The sequence below is a fragment of the Rhinichthys klamathensis genome, unplaced genomic scaffold, assembly GCF_029890125.1.
Source record: "Rhinichthys klamathensis goyatoka isolate OS25496 unplaced genomic scaffold, OSU_Roscu_1.1 h1tg000139l_1, whole genome shotgun sequence".
Lineage (NCBI taxonomy): Eukaryota > Metazoa > Chordata > Actinopteri > Cypriniformes > Leuciscidae > Rhinichthys > Rhinichthys klamathensis.
In genome coordinates this window covers 514,789-532,913 of record NW_026606674.1, presented here as the reverse complement: position 1 = coordinate 532,913, position 18,125 = coordinate 514,789, and the positions used below count along the sequence as shown (strand labels likewise).

Here is an 18,125-nt window from a genome sequence, read left to right as displayed (position 1 = left end):
GATTGATTAATCAAAGCTAATGTGCTTTTGATCAGCGGGGGCTGCCCTATTAACCAGCGAAGGAAAGAGGGGGAGAAATGCTCCATCTTTTATTTACCCACTTGCAAGGTCCCTCGTTGGCTTCCATCGCTAACTTCAAAGGAGACTGTCACAATTCTGTCACGGTTTTGACTGATAGAAAAAAAAAAGTTTTTTATACATTTTCCCTCGACAGTAGATTTTGTTTAATCGTTTCCAGCCTCGCTCTGTTTTAATATGTGTCGGGGAAGAGAATACAAGTCTCATGTTTTCTTCATGACTGTTTCCTTTCTCGTCTAGTTGTCTAGTGGGTTGTCCTCTTTTTCGCACTGTGCCATTTAATGCCATGCACTGCCTGTCACAAGGACACCCAGGGAAACTTCATGCAACTTTTTGTTGTTTGCTATAATTTATCCCCTTGTTCCAGGTTGGAGTGCACACACTTTCGGTGTCAAGCATGTGTTGTGCGAGCCCCAAAACGACAGTATATACAAACCTCCCCAAAGAAAACACTATTATTCATTTGTTTGCACATCAAATGATGGATATTTAGAAATAATTTCAAAGTGAATGCAAAAGAGTCCTTGATACACCTTTATTCTAACAGAAAACCATTTATTTATTAAAATAGTATATAGTTTTTAATATTACATTTTTTTTTTTTTTTTTTTTTTTTATCAACATTTTTAGATTTTAAAAAGTTATAGTGTGCAACGGCACACCTCTGACCTCTTACATCCACCAGAAAATTACTTTGAAACCAGTTGGTTAATTAATTGCAAAAGTGTGGCTAAGAAAATGGAGTTAGATCAGACAAAAGGTCTGACATTTGTATTATACTGTATATACACACTTTAATCAAGGCACAACTTTATATAATAATTGACCAATAATAATAACTACCTACATGAGGCCTCACAAAAATGTTATAATTTACTGAGTTTTTAAAAACATTGACGGATAATTCAAAACAAAATCTGGTTATTAAGTCATGTGGCTCACCTTACTGCATGCGTAATATACACCATATAATAATATTTAGGCTATAACTACTACAAAGAGCTGCAAATATAGTGTTGGTAGCACAGTTTGATAGGTAGCATTATTCGGCAGAATTTATGAGCGGCTCATTGTGAATTCTCCCGATTCCCCCAATGGCCATTCCAGGCCTGGTCTGAGGACATGAATAGTCATCACATAATTATGGTAATTCTGACATAGCATACATTTTCACAATACTTTACAGCCTTGTACCTTATTAAAACTAAGAGTAGAGAAGTTCAACTAAGAGAAACTTAACAAAAGAGCCTACAAATACATCCACTTCAAACTGAAGGGCAAGTTCTTGGCCACAGCATGCTTTTGTGGACACAAGACAATCAACTGCACACAAACCCACCCCAGACGGGACGTTTGCTAGCCTTGTGGCGTTTCATATCATGTTCAAAGTTCCTGAAAGTACACTTGTTTCTTTCTTTACCTTCAGATGAAGGGAGACCCACCTGAGTTTAGACCAAGTGAGGTATCCTTCTACATCTTGTTTCATGTTGGGTGACTCTCAAAGTCAAGGAAAACTCAAGGTCTTTTTGCCGGGTCCTTCCGAGGTCTCTGAGGGGAATTTATATCATATTTAATAAAAAAAAAAAGTTCAGAACCAACCCTCTCAACATGTATACAAACACACACAAGCAACTTAATACACAAATGGCACTTACAAGTTGTGTGAAGTCACCTTTGTCTTTGTTTTTCCTCTCCAGTTCTCGTTCCCTCTCTTTCTCATTTGAGAGCCTGTTTCCTGCTCAACCCCTGCCCTTGAGTTTTTCCCAATGTCAGCGCACACTTCAAACACCAGCTGACAAGCTCAGAGGAGTCTGCTGAGAATCCCTATTCGAAACAATTATTCTCGCTGGCAGATCTCTTCCCAGAGCATTACGCCTAATCAAAAGGTCCCTTCGACCCATCAACAACTCCATGGACGTGCTGATAAATGTGCCCCTCGCCGGTAGGTTTAAATATAGTCATACCATTATGTTTAATATATAAAAACAAGCAGTGCAGATGTCGATTTCGGGAACGCCTGGAGAACATGTTTGGGTCGAGCAAACTCTCTCTTTCTTTCTCTGTATCTTGAACCTTCAGGCAGTCACTGTACCTGGGAAAGGTTTGTTAAACAGACAACAGGCTTTCATCTCGTGAAACTAAATCATTTACTATTTAAAGCTGGGGTAAAACACCTCAGGAAACTTGTCCGTAGTCTGGATGCGGAAGCGCAGCTCCACAAGATACAGATCCTCCTGTGAGGAACCTCTTCACCAATGTAATTCTCAACCTTTACAGTCCCGTTTGATTTAACTTAAGGATAAGAGTCGTCATTTAAATTCCAAAATAGCCAAACTGCTCCAATTTGACCCTAAATCATGATGTTCAAACCTGAATTTTAAAACAGCATTTATAAAATTCCCCGTACAGCCTCACAGGAGTCAATAATTACACTCCCTGATTAGAAACAAGACGATCAATAAAGATCACCGCCATGTTTTTGGAGTATCCATCAAATGTTGTAATCTGCGAATGAAGCTTGATCTTTCAGTGCCCCTCCCTCAAACTCATCTTCACCAGCTGAACCTCCTTTGCAAGCTTTTTTCATTTATTTGGAGTATTTTCATATTGATTGCGCTGCAACTGTGGCCTTTTGTTAGGTCTGAAATATGGCCTTGTTAATGTACATTAGATTGCAGAGGATCAGTTTCACCTCTCAAGAAGCTGAAGACTTGAATTTGGTCACTGCAAACATCAACTAGTAGTGGGTTCAGGGATTGCAAAAGGGATCTTACCTCTCAAATGCAATTGCAGAACACCTGAGAAACCATAGTTGTGTACCAAATGACATTATCCACATATTATTGTATACTTATAATTAAAGCTGCGACATGCAGTGTATGAAGTGTCCAACACTCCACACTTCGTTTTCAAACACTGAGTATTTGAATTTACTACGAAACTGCGTTGAATAGTGGATGCTATAATGTTAAAATATAAGATATAGTAGCTATAGCTTGAAGATTATAATTAGTAATGTGTCAGGAACATTTTTGTCTTGCAAAAGGATGACATGTGCTTAATATAGCTACTATTAATCCAATTAAATAAACATTAGCCACTTAATTAAAGCTTAAAAAACTAACTTTTTCAACAGTTTTCTATCGTCAACCTGCGTAACCTTTTACTTGAATGCGGATTTATTGATATCGGGTAAATGCCAACAGTTAAGCTCACGTTAGTCTTTGTAAAAGCCATTCACCTTCCATTTCATCAGCCCTGTAGCATTTTAACAGATTACTTGGCTGATCTGTCAATGACAAATAATTTATCCACTGCAGATCTGAGAGGGATCAAAGCTAATTAACTTTTCCTCGTTCATTTCAGCAGTGGAGTTTGACAAGTGTGGCTGGAGCAAAGGCTCTTCGGAGAGTCAAACATCAGACCGGCAGTGCCAGGTGAGGCCCGAGCGCAGGTTTGATCTCGTATACATGTATTCCTTCACTACTCGGTCGCAAGGGAGCTCCGTGCCAAGGTCAACATTCAAAGACATTCAACTGCACGCAACGAGAGACACTCCTGCAGGAGCCGTGGCTTTCTTTTGTTGTGCGCATCACAGCAGCATCAGAGGGTGCGGACTGACACTAGTGAAGTCCCAGGATAGCATCCATCGCTACCGGGTTCTGTCCCCTTCACGGGAAAAGCTGGTATACCTTCTAATTGCATCATTAATATCATTAGGGATTAATTGTCTTCCCCACCTCGTTCACTCCTACTGTGTTGATGAGGCGCAAAGTGTGAGTTTTGATGACCTTCAACCCAAAGTGAATAAAAGAAAACTTGTCTCCAGTGGCTGAATGGAATTTCTTGATGGGTATTGAAGGACAGCTTTTCTTATGTGCAGGATTCATTTTCCCAAACTATTATTCATTCTAGCTCTCCCTTTAACCTTTCTGGCAGATCTGACGCTTTGAAGGAAATATTGAGTCCGAGACTGCGGAAAATGTAAGATTTCAAATCTAATTTAAACCTGGAAACACTGACAGATTTTCAAAACAAAACAAACAAAAATGAGCTTATATAACTGAAATGAAAATAAAACAAGAAAAGAGCAAAAAACAAACAAAAAATTGCGCAAATAAATTAAAATAAAATACAAAACAAAAGAGCGAGAAAAAAATTCGCTCAAATTAAATTAAAACAGCAAAATAAATTGCTTATATGACTGAAATGAAAATATAAATAAAATATATAAAGCAATAAAATATCAAATAAAAAGTGTCATAGATAGAGCAGCTCAGGCTGTCAAAATTAAAATAAAATGTGAATCCTCAAGCAGACAAAGAAAAATATATTCAGAAAGAAAGAAAGAAAAAAAATATATATATTCAGAAAGAAAGAAAAAAAATATATTCAGAAAGAAAGAAAGAAAAATACATTCAGAAAGAAAGAATGAATGAATATTTATTTTGAACTCATCACAGGAGAGAAATAGATAGGCAACAATTGATAGCTATTTCAGCAAAAGAGTAACTTGACTTGTGCTAAACTATATTAGATTATGACAGCTTGGAAAGTTCCCCAACACTGTGCATATACAGTACCATATACGTGCATTAATGGACAATATCTGTTTTGTCAAAACTCCTAAATCGAGGATGTCAAAACAAGCATGTTAACATGCAATTGACACAAAACTGTCAGGCTTCACTGTCATATGCCAGCTCAATAAATGCAACCAATTATTCATAATCTCACCGGCAGCGTTTCGAAGGCAACTTCTGACATTCTGTCACAGATCTTTTGCAGTCGTTTTGCTCTCTTTTGTCTGCGACCATGTTCAAATTCAGCAGCCGAGCGATGACTTGCCAATGATAAGCAATGGCACTATCAGAATGAATGCAGCACAGTGCTGGATGTTTCTGTTTAAGCACCCTTGAACAACTCTCAGACAAATGAGAGAAACATAAGATGTGTGTATGCTATTAATCACACAGAATAACATGTTTCCATAGCAATTGATTACGAGGTAGGCTGCTGTTGCCGCTGGGTAATATGTGAAAAGCACACACACAACACCTCCAACACGCAAAATCCTGGCCTGTGATGAATGTATTTGACAGGTGACGCACGTGTCATTAAAAATGATTTTTTTTTCTTTTTTTTCTGGAAACGCCACCCTGAGCGCACCATTTTTCACGACTGCTTCAAGGAACAAAGAGAAAGAAAAAACATTTATGAATAAAACAGCAGAAAAGCAATCAATCTGAAAAAAGACATTTGTCAGAGAGTGAGTGAGTGAGTGGCGACCAGCTGACAGAGTTAGTCAGATTGGTTCGGAAACCGGGTTACAAGAGCGTTTGCACCGGCCACCAAGCCTATATGTCATACATACTGAATTAAAAATATACGACAGATTGACTCCTAATTTAGTTTATAGATAGCAATAATCTGAACTCATAATACTGGGAATCAGGGTCCAATTGTACTTTTTGCCACATATGTCAATAGCAAGAGAGTTAAGATTCATTTTCAGTCTGTAAATACACCCGTAAATGTTTATTATTTATTATTAGTTAATTAATAATACATTTTTAAAATGTATATAAATAATTATAATCTTAATATAACTTATATTAATAATAATGGTAACACTTTACAATAAGGTTTCTTTTGTAAACATTAATGCATGAACTATCAATGAGCAATACATTCGTTACAGTATTTTTTTAATCTTTGTTAATGTTAGATAACAAAAATAGTCGTTTATCGTTTGTTCATGTTAGTTGACAATGCATTAACTAATGTTAATAAATAAAAAATTGTATATTAACAATATATTAGTAAATGTTGTAAGTAAGATTAATAAATGATGTAGAGATGTTGTTCTTTTTTAGTTTCATGTTAACTAAAGTAGTTAAATAATGAAACCTTTTAATAATTTAGCATAATTGTTTATATTTATTTATTCAGTTAGTCCTCATATTATAATTTTGGCAGCTTCCTTCATTCAAAGAAGAATATTCTACATGTTGCCACGAGTCTTTGATTTTCATCGATCACATCATTGAGGGTCAGATACCGTTCTTACAAAACTTAAGCCATGTATTGTCAAAGCTCAAAATAAAGTTACCAGCCAACTACAGAGTAGGTTTTATTTACTCGGCAAAGGCAGTTTTGACTTGCTTTTGGCACATTTTGGACCCCATTGGGAATGCTATTGTGAACCACGAAGTTTTCCCATTACAAGATTTCCATGGGATGTTAAGAATTGTATCAGATTGTATGTCAAATGTAATGAAACACTTCAAATGCAAAACAGCGCCTTGAACAGTAGACCTACATATTCTAATGAATAATTCACATGTAATTCAGTCATTCCCTTTGGCATTTCAGCTGTTTCCTTGGTTCATTTACATTTCATTCACTGCATGACCTCATAATCAAATTAGACTGCTAGAACAAATGGATGTGTTCATAAAGATTTGAAAGAAAGAAAATGTGATAAAGGGTGGAAATGGATGCAAAAACTTAACTAGGGGTGGCTGATATAGCACATATTCACAATACTTTTTCTAGCAATACAAGATACAGAAGACAAACTTCAGTGGCAAAAATGGTGTTAAAGGTTGACAAGTTTCAATAATTTTTGTGAACTCTGATTCCATTTGTTTGCATCAGCATAAAATAATATTCAGTCTTCATTTTATATTTTTATATATTAAACATACTATACTATATTTACTATATTATATAAAAAAAAAAACGTCCTGCTGTTCATTTAATGAAAAACACTGGTAAACCTGATATTTTTTTAAGTAGATTTTTTATATATTTTACTATATTTATCTATTGCCATATACGAGAGAGACTATCCATGAATTTTCAGGGGTGGGTCACCAGTTCTTTCCTCCCCATGACACGGACGGACGGACTCTCACTCTCTCACACACTCTCTCACACACTCTCTCACACACTCTCTCACACACTATCTCACACACTATCTCACACACTATCTCACACACTATCTCACACACACTATCACACACACTATCACACACACTATCACACACACTATCACACACACACACACACACACACACACACACACACACACACACACACACACACACACACACACACACACACACACACACACACACACACACACACACACACACACACACACACACACACACACACACACACACACACACACACACACACACACACACACACACACACACACACACACACACACACACACACACACACACACACACACACAGGCCACTGTGCCGCCCTGATCAAATTTACTGCCACGTAAGTATACATAATAAATTTCTTCTTATGAATTAGTCAAATTTGTTTATTTCAGCTTAAAATACACGATTATAGCATTGTTTTTGTGTTAGACAGGTGGAGAGGACCAAGATTAATAAAACTCACATTTTATATTTTCCAGCTATACGAGTTCGTAAGAAATACACATGCCTGAAGGAGAGAATGTGATTGAGTAAAAGAGAGGCAAGAGCTAGGAGAAAAGCAGGGAAGAAAGCGAAAGCGAGGAAGTGTTGTCTGTGGAGGGGAGAATCAATCTAAAGGCTAACTCAATCCCTCAGCGTTATCTGGCTTGGTGGCGAGGGCCACGGGTCCAGATTGCAGATGATCTACATGCCTTTATGTAAGTGAAGCTAATCTGTCATGGCCTCAGGGAGCACTGGGGCTCCATCACTCTTACTCAGCCCTGCCAGTGTGGCCTCATAAACTACTACAGTCACTGCTAATGAAACACAGGCACAACACACAGCTGACTATCAGCTGAACAGCTTATCAATGTGTGTCAGATTGATAACACTATAGACAGAATCATAGATAGGACAGACAGACAGACATAAATGAACAAAGATAGAAGGATATATGGACAAATTGATACTGTATATGGATGGATGGACGAACGAACCGAAGGATAGACAGCAGACAGACAGAAAAACAGACGGATATACAGAAAGATGGATGTATGGACGATAAACGAACAGGAGGATAGACAGCAAACAAACAGAAGATAGACAGAAAAACAGACGGATATACAGAGAGATGGATGTATGGACGATAAACGAACAGGAAGATAGACAGCAAACAGACAGAAGATAGACAGAAAAACAGACTGATATACAGACAGATGGATGGACGGACGGACGAACGAACAGAAGGATGGACAGCAGACAGACAGAAAAACAGACAGATGGATGTACTGTATAGACGGACGAACGAACAGATGGATGGATAGATGGACAGATGAACGGATGGATGGATGGATGGATGGATAGAGAATATGTGGACAATTGGATACTGAATATGGATGGACAAACGAACAGAAGGATAGACAGACAGACAGACTGATATATTGACAAATGGATTTATGGACAGATGAACAAACAGATGGATGGATGAATGGACGCAAAAACAGATGGACAAACAAACGGATGGATGGATGGATGGATAGTAGATAGAAATGAACAGAAAGAAGAATAAAAGGATATATGGACAAATGGATACTGCATATGGATGGACGAACGAATGGATGGATGAACGTACGAATAGATGGAAGAACAAACAGATGGATTGATAGATAGATGGTGGACAGACAGAAATGAACAAGTAGGATAGAAGGATTATGGACAAATGGATACTGCATATGGATGGACGAACAAACAGAAGGATAGATAAGACAGCAGACAGACGGATGGATGGATGTATGGAAGAACGAACGGACTAGATAGATACCGGTGGATAGATAGATCATCTCAAAAGTTTTTTTTCTGGGCTTTAATCAAGTTCTAAATAATTCTTTTTGAGCATTAATTAGTTCATTCTTCAGGATCCCGCTGCTTGTGGATCTCTTAGGGATGCTAATACCAGTTCTACCATAGTGCTTATGCAGGTATTATTAAGCTTTTGTGAGAATAGCTTTTACTGCTTCTCTGTGAATACAAATCTAGTTGTGCTCCAGTTTTCCGAATGAATTTACCGAAGTTTCAATCTCACTCCACTCGCACCTCTCAGCTCATTCCCCATTCCGCAATTAATTCAGTCATTTATCCTCCATCCCAGTCAAGGGCACGGCCCGAGATCTCTTAATTAAAGAAGAAAGAGGGAGAAGAAAAAGAAAGTTCTCGGTCTTCAAACGAAGCTCTAACTGGCACGCGCTTTTATCTGATCATTTAAACTCTCTTAACCCCTCTTAATTAATCCCAAACACACACTTCTGACATCCAGCGCTTGATTAATGAAATTAGCTCAGCGGAAGTCAAATAACATCAGCCTCGGACAGTGATAGCGTAACCCCAGGTGCAGCTTACGAGATCTGTACGCTTGTCTGAGGAACAACTGCTGCTGGGAATCGCAGATATGAGAAAGTGATGCAAGAGGCCTTTGCGCTGACGTAAAGCGAGCACTTTTACTTCTGACGGTTCAGGTTGCACCGTGTCATCCAGAAATGTTCTTGAGTTTGCATTTTTTCTACAAGATAACTTGAAAAAAGACATCCATATCTTAAGTTTTTACAATATAATAAAATATATTCTTAGTTTAGGACAGATACTGTGCTTCATTTCACTTCTATTCTTTATAATTCTTTTCATAACAAACAGGTGTGGTGTCTTTCCATTGTGTCACTGAACAGCTTTCATCAGCCCAAATCTTAGATTTTTTAAAAACTCAGGCCATAGGAAGCTCATGATAGGCGGGATAGCGTCCGGTCACGTAGTGGTAAATCTGTAACAATAAAAATGTTTGATTAAAATAACGTTCAGCTTCAGTAAAACTATATATGATGACAAAGCTTTGTCAAACGCAGCTACATTTAGCCTAATACATAAATAAAAGAGCTAATCTATATTCTATTCACCACAGGTGACCTGGGTCACGATGCCGCACTCCCTGAACAGTGTCTGTTTCCAGCCATAATGGATGCTAATTATCACTTTATCACATCTGAAGCCAGAATAGAGCAGCTTTGAGAGTGTGAAACAGTGTTGGTGTAATTACCTGCCGCTCGATGTCAGCTAACAGGCTACTTGCTCCTAGTCTGAAAAGGTAAGGATCGAGCCACTCGTCTCCGAGCTCTTCCTTCATCAGGGTCAGCCACACCACAGACTCCTGCGCCGTACGGATGCCTCCTGCGGGCTTGAAACCCACCTGAGGACCAACAAATGATGGATGACTGGATGATTCCAGTGAAAGAAGGTGATTTAGAGGAACAACTGTTCCTTTACCTTATGGCCTGTCCTCAAGTAGTAGTCACGGATGGCCCGCACCATTACTATGGCAATGGGGTAAGTGGCATTGACTGACTCCTTCCCAGTTGAAGTTTTGATGAAGTCCGATCCTAGAGTTTCGAAAATACAAAGCCTTTTGACTACTGGCATGAAGTATGGTCCACTCTGATCCTCATTCAGGCAGAGAAAACAATTATTTTAATTTGTAAATGTAAAATTTATATTGATATTTTGGAGGGCATGAAGTAAAAAATGTCAGGGTGATATATATATATATATATTTAATTAAAATATTATTCATTATAAAAAATTTGGAATCTATTTTGTACAAATTATCCAAAAAGTCATGTGGTGCAACCAACATGCAAATAAATTTAAATAAATAAAATAAATATTGACAAAGGACAATAAGTCTCTTAAAATACCAGATACTTTATGTATCTTTTTATGGCAAAATATGTTTAGTTAAGGTTGTTAAATGTCATGTCGAGTGACTCCCCAAAAACTATGATATTTATAAATTCATGATAATTGTTAATGTTTTTAAAAATCTTTTTGAAAATGACGAAAATGATTAAAGGTCCGTTTACACCGAGGAGGAGGATAACTATAACAATAAAGATACAGTTTAAAAAAAAAATCTACATATAAAAGAATAGCAGAATCACTTTCAGAATGATTTTTTTTCCAGCTGATGAATGATAAAACCATTGACAGCCAATCAGAATCCACCCTGCTTTAAAGAGCTGAAATGTGGACGCTATAGCTATCGTTTTTGGTGTGAACAGGCCTTAAGATGTGTACACTTATTCACCTGTATTCAAGGTGCAAGGAAGATATGCTTTTAAATTTTACTTAATGGTTACACCACATGACATTTAGAGTCATCAAGCTAAAACCTTTCTTGAAATTATATATACAAGATTTTCAAAAGCATATGAAACCAACATGAGAGCACAGAGCACATTTCAACGTGGTTTAATAATACATCTGCATATTTCAGGTCACACTGGTTAGTATTTTAATTCTTCGTCAATAAAAGCTAAAAACTTGCATCTGACACTTGTTTGGCTCAGACTGACAGGTCAAAGTTCACTTCTTCAAAATAGAAAGCCCAGCACATTTTTAGCACCTCCATTCAGGCACTTCAGAGAGGCGTCAGATTCTGAACCCCGACAGGACATTAGTCGCGAGGCCAGGGGAGGCTAGACAAGAACATATGGTCCCGTCGGCAGGGCTCACAGGGTGTGCGTTCCTTCATCAATAAGAGCTTTCATTTCTCCCTTCCTCTCCTTCATAGCCAATTACGGTTTATCAGCGTTCCGATAAAAATAGAAGATAAAATGACGCTTCTAATGGATGAACCACAAACTGTGGACCAGCTCTAACCCCCAGCACCCGAGTCCCGCCTGCCCTTCCTCATGTCTAATGACTGTTCATTACCGCACAGAACAAGATGAACATTTTACAGTTCATTAAAGATACGTTCTATGTGTTTTTCCACTCTTTTTCCCACCCCTTCCCCTTTCCTCCGACACTCTTTCACTCTATTGCTCACCCTCTCCCTCAAACTGACATAATCCTTGAGATTCGTTCTGGGGAGTCTTAATTACACGATAATGGATAACGGTTATTAAACGCGGGCGACAGTAATGAAGCTCTATTCATTTGCGGCGGAGCGGGGGGACACTGCCGGAGAGCGTGGGAGTAAAATAGCTCCGGCGTCGCAGATTAATAGGTGAAATTATCATTCAATTTCAGAAACCTCATACGCAATTCATAGGAACAAGGGGAGATTAAGGAATGAGCGCGGCGACAAAAGCAATGCATTTTAATAACGATCCCTATCAGAGCCGCTGACAATTGGGTACAGTAATCGGCTTAATGTGCAATGGCTATTTAAGCATACAGTCACTGGCCTGCTGTGTGTGTGTGTGTGTGTGTGTGTGTGTGTGTGTGTGTGTGTGTGTGTGTGTGTGTGTGTGTGTGTGAGTGTGTGAGAGTGTGTGAGAGTGTGTGAGAGAGAGAGAGAGAGAGAGAGAGAGAGAGAGAGAGAGAGAGAGAGAGAGAGAGAGAGAGAGAGAGAGAGAGAGAGAGAGAGAGAGAGAGAGAGAGAGAGAGAGAGAGAGAGAGAGAGAGAGAGAGAGAGAGAGAGAGAGAGTGAGTGTGTGTGTGTGTGTGTGTGTGTGTGTTTGTGTGTGTGTGTGTGTGTGAGAGAGAGATCTGGATGTTGAGTGCGAAAAGGATGAGCAATGGCGCCACACTCTGGACAAAAGATCAAACTTGCTTTAGGCAAGCATCACTGTTGGTATTGACCATACCGGGGGTCAGATTTAGCTGGTTAGCAAGAGCAGTTAGTCCCTGCTTTGACTACTCAGGAAGAAGTCTGCTGCGGAGATCGCTTCAGTGCAGACTCGGCAAAAGTGCGCATCGAACGCAAAGGGGGCGCTTGTGAACACCCTTCTGACACCTAAAATGACAAATGGGACACCCTACGCCCTAGTCTCATGGACTTAACACTAGAACGGCCACAACGGTCATTTTGACCGTTTTGAATTTAATATCTGCAATAACTTTGTTGAAAAAATAAATAAAATCCTGCTGGTACCTGACTTTTCCTAAAAGTGTCTGTATTTTCATTTAAAATGTTTTTAATATAAATTACACATAAGGCAAAAAAAACAAATGAACATATTTACCTATTTCGGCCATAGACGGTCATATTGACCGCACTGAATTTCGCGATATTCTTTAGTTACATTTCTCGCGGTTGACCTTTGTCTATTAGGAAATAATCAGAAGATTCAATTGCAAAATGACAGATATGTTTATTGAGAGCTGGTCAGATGCTGGGAGAGTTAAGGTGTGTAAATGTCCGGTATGAAGCCCTTGGCAGCACAGGGACGCTGCGTGAAGAACCAGGAGTGCTGAACACGGGATAACACACGGAAAACGGACACAGGCAGGGAACAAACACGCAGGAAAAATCCACAACGATCTGACAAAGACTAGGCGACAACAGTGACACTAAAAAGGGTAGAATCGCTGATCAGTTGCAGCTGGCGCGTTGATCAGAGCGGGCGTGCTGATCAGCTGCAATGATCAGCGACCACGCACACACGCACGCACACACACACAACAAGACGAAAAAGGAGACAGCGAATTAATAAACCGTGACATTGTCTCTCTCACTGTCAAAAGAATATCTAAATAAGAAACTTTTAGTTGTTATTATCTTGTTCTGAGTTATGTTGAATAGATATGGAAATATAGCTATCTGTTGTGAATATGCGATAATTACGGACTAGCCTAATTATTAGAATTTATTAGGATTAACCCCTTGAGATGTAATAAAAAGCCTAATGATATTATTATTTATAAATGTATAATTAAACTTTTTTAAATGTACATTTTGGTGTTGTTTTGTTTTTAAAAGATATCCTAATCCAATAAATGCATTATCTCTCAATTGGGTATTTATCATTAAAGATATAGAGTTTGCAATCTAACGGTAAAAATGACCGCTTGTGGCAGTTCTAGTAGTTATGGAATTCTGGCACTTCTAGTGTTAACGGACACATTCACACGGCAGCCTTTGTAAGTCCACAAGACTGAAAGTGAAGTGTGCCATTTGGGACAAGGCCTGACAAGGGTAGAAAAATTAAACAATACGGTAAAATCAATACATTTAATTATGTTTCTAAATTTAATTAAATGTTTCCTCTGAGATCTATGCTTAATGTCCTCACCTGCCATCATGGACACCAAGCTGGCCTTGTAGACGTTTGTGAAGGTTCCCAGCTCTCCTACTGCCAGGATGGTCTTCATATGGGCGTCTTCACAGGCCTCTCTGAACTGCCGGATCTCATCGTAGAGGGCTGAGGAGATCATTTAACAATGAGAGACAAAAATCAACTGTCGTCCATTTGTATGTTCACCAGCTATCAAAGTAGAACTGAAGAAAAACATACTTTGTGTACTTTTATTGTTCTTTTATATAAAGAAGTGTGATGGTTATGGCCATTGTCAGTTGATCAGTTTGGAAGAGTGCAGCTTAAAGAGGACCTTGATTTTGTTTTTGGGGTCTACCAGAATAGGTTTTCATGCTTAAATGTTCAAAAAACACCTTATTTTTCACATGTTTGACATTGTTGCAGCACCTCTCAGTAACGCTCTGTTCAGTTCCTGTCTCTATGAAGCCCCTCCTTCCGAGAAGCTCAATGTGCTCTGATTGGTTGGCAGGATCAGTGTGTTGTGATTGGTCAACCACTTAGCGTTTCGGAAACGTCACGAATGTTTCAACAAACTACTAACGCAATTCAACCAGGCTTTTTTTTTTGTGCATACCTTGGGGCGGGAATTGTTTAAATGAGGAATATTGTGACGTACGTTACCAGAAGAAAACTCAAGACTACAAATCGAGGTGTTTCAGGGGGTTCAGAAACAGTGCTTGCTGATATGGAGAATAACTCTGTTTGGAGTGGACTTTGTGCTTTGTAACTTTGCTGACCTTTTCATGCTCAAACAGCAACATCACACACTAAAGAAAGTTGAAATGTAAAAAAGCATAATTAGGAGCCCTTTAAGCCAACAGAAAACAGTCTGGTTTAAGAGAATGTTTTTGTTAGGAACTGTATCTGCATTCCCTTAGTACCCTGGTTACACACACCTGCCCATTGTCCAGTGAGTGCTAAAGTCCGGTTTATGACAATATCGATCTCTGTAGCACCATCCTTCACAGCCATCCGGACCTCCTCGAGACGGGTCTTCAGTGGCGTCTGTCCAGCAGGGAAACCAGTGGCCACTGAAGCAAAGAGAATGAGATGAGACAATGCGGTTGCACCCTCTCTGGGATGATGTCTATAGAAGGATTGAAATGTGTTTTAAGATAAGCAGTTTCAAATGTCTTACCAGATGCCACAGGAAGACTAGAGTTTGCCGCCTTCAGAGACTTTACAGCATCAGCCACCCGTGATGGGTACACACAGACAGCTGCAGTCGTGATTCCTGGAATCACACACACACACGCACACACACACACACACAGTTTTTAAAGTAAAAGAAATCTATAATTAATTTCATGCAAAGACTACATTTGAATAAATACATAAAAGTTAATACAGCGCAAAAATACAAAGAAAACACTTCAAGTTCTGTTAACGTCTAATGTTTATTGTGTTACAATTTTTTATTCAGTAAAAGGTTGAATTTAAGTTGTTACAGTCACTGATCTCTTCAGCCAGTAAATTTCGGTGAAAAGAGCTTTATCTCCCTCTTGTGGGCAGATATACAGTGACACGCTTATGTTACTAAAACTGAAAAGCATCAATACAATAAAATATAATATAATATATAACAAAATAATTAACAATTATAAACATTAATAAAATAAAATAATATAATACATAAAATATATACAATATCCATTAAAAGTTTGAGGTCTTTTTAATGTTTTTTAAAGAAGTCTCTTATTCTCGCCAAGGCTGCATTTATTTGATTAAACATATAGTAAAAAAAAATGTATATTGTGAAATATTATTACAATTTAAAATAAGTGTTTTCTATTTTAGTACATAAATTACATTTTATATTCCTGGGATGGCTGGCCATTACCCCAGTCTTCATTGTCACATGATCCTTGTAATATACAGATTTGGTGCGAGACGTTTATATTTATATATATATATATATATATATATATTATTATAAATGTTGAAAACAGATGTGCTGCTCAATTACTATGATCTAAAATGCTTCTAACAGTAATTTGTTTAATAGGTTTAAATGGTAAACTTATTTTATACTGCAAACTGCAATATGAGTGACAGAAGATATAAGTGCACGGCACCAACAGGGATGATGTGACAAATACGTGTATATGCAAAATTCCTCCAGACAGCGGCACCTTTGTCATGCATGTCCATGCTCTTCAGCAGATCGTGACGGATGGGCTGTGTGGCCTTCATACAGAGTCGATGGACATTGGAAGGTGTGTCGTCACCAGCGAGGGTCGTCAGATCAATGCATGTGACAGCCTTCAGCAACCATGCAGCCTACAATATCAATGCAGGTCAATAAAAGATGGCATCAAGCAATAGGAGTGAGCATGTAACATAAATATTGTAAACAGTTTACCTGCCACTGTTTTTTGGCCACTTTGTGTCCCTGGATCTGCTGGGCTCTTTTAAGAACAGCCTGAGTGTTGACTCTGACTTTTGACACCCATTCCAGATCTAAAAGGCAAGAATAAATAATTAATGATATTTTAAAATCAGTTTAGTCTGGTTATTTACCTCTGTTCAACTTGTGTCATGAGACACATGGGTCATGTGAAATTCATTAAAGGCATTTTATCTAGAGTTTCGAATCAACTGTATATAGGGAAAAACGAAAGAAAACCAGAATAACACTTAAGATAAACTACACAGGCCGTATGAAGTTTGAATTAGTGAGTTTTAACTGGTCAGGTTGAGTTAAAGATTAACCACACATAACAAGAAGAATATACGTTGCACTTTACATGTTCAATGTTAAACGTATAGCTTAAGTTATACCACAATGTCTGTTGCTCATTAGTAGCTTGCAAAGAACTTTAATCTCTGTCTTCTGTCCTTTTTAATTAAAAGCCTGTCCTATCACGTGAAAAAGTAGCGGTATTAATTTTAATTAAAACAATTTTTAACCAACTTACCAAGATGCATTCCTGGATTTCTTGCGGACATGGTGAAATATAACTCACTGGATGAAATTAACTTTTAAAAAATCGGGTTGATTTGTCAAGTAAGTTAGCAGCTCTGCACACTGACAGCACTTTAGTTTTCACGATACTGCGCGTCTTCCGGGATTCCTCGTCACTGATACCCCGACGCAGAACACTTCAAGCCAATCATTTCACCGCTACGCAAGGCGTAGAGTGATGACGTTTTTTTGTATGTTATTGAACATTTATTTAAAAAATAATAATAAATTAAAAAACCTATAGCAGAGGGGTCTTTATCGGTATATTAAAATAGAAATAATCGACTTATTTTGAACAAAAGTATAGGTTCTCTTTGACAAGTGAGTATCAGATGTTTTTTTCTTGACACCCCCGGAAAAGCAGAAATATGCACAAATACCCTGAATATTTTGATCAATAACACAAAATGCACTCGATGTGCTGTTTTCATTAACTTTAAGGGTATTTTAAATTGATCTACATACAATATATTAAAAGAGATGAAAGCTGCCCATTAGATTTGAGAAGTTGGTAGGATGACATTTAAGATGAGAAACATGAGTGCATGATCATAGTCATAGTGCATAGATCAAACATGCATTTGAGCTTGAATGAACAAAAAAGGCTGCTATTGTTCAGTCTGGTTTATTAGATGATGTGATGTTCAACCACCATACTGAGCTTTTGAAATAAACCTGTCACATGCTTCAGGTTTAAAATAAAAAGTGAAATTATGCCAACAATTACAACATCCAATCAAACCTCAAATGGATTTTGTACTGAGCCTTGACGGTTTTTAAGGTATCCTGAATAGTGAAGTCTAGAGTCAAACAATTGCTTCAGCCCCAATAGATACAAACGCTGTGATTCATATTATATAAACGTGGACATTTTTTTAAAATTGCATAACATGTTTGTACCTTTTTTTTTCCAAGTTTGCCAGGAAAGATAAATACATAAAAGTGATTTAAAAATGATACGGTAATATACAAGGATGAGTTATGACTTTCATTACAAATCTGGTCTACATATATAAAAAAAAAATGTGGATATGGCAAATATTGCACTTC

The 18,125-nt window shown here is 38.0% G+C and overlaps 1 protein-coding gene across 1 annotated transcript; it reads right to left on the bottom strand.

The window, feature by feature from the left end:
* Positions 1-9,491: 9,491 nt before the first annotated feature.
* On the bottom strand, positions 9,492-17,126 carry dera (deoxyribose-phosphate aldolase (putative)). The gene is made up of 9 exons (XM_056257479.1): positions 17,029-17,126; positions 16,473-16,570; positions 16,243-16,390; positions 15,249-15,344; positions 15,007-15,141; positions 14,087-14,215; positions 10,335-10,447; positions 10,108-10,257; positions 9,492-9,834 (listed from the first exon to the last, which is right to left on the bottom strand). Exons 1-9 carry the CDS (start codon positions 17,057-17,059, stop codon positions 9,778-9,780), a joined length of 957 nt encoding a protein of 318 aa, XP_056113454.1. The 5' UTR covers positions 17,060-17,126; the 3' UTR covers positions 9,492-9,777.
* Positions 17,127-18,125: the final 999 nt, after the last annotated feature.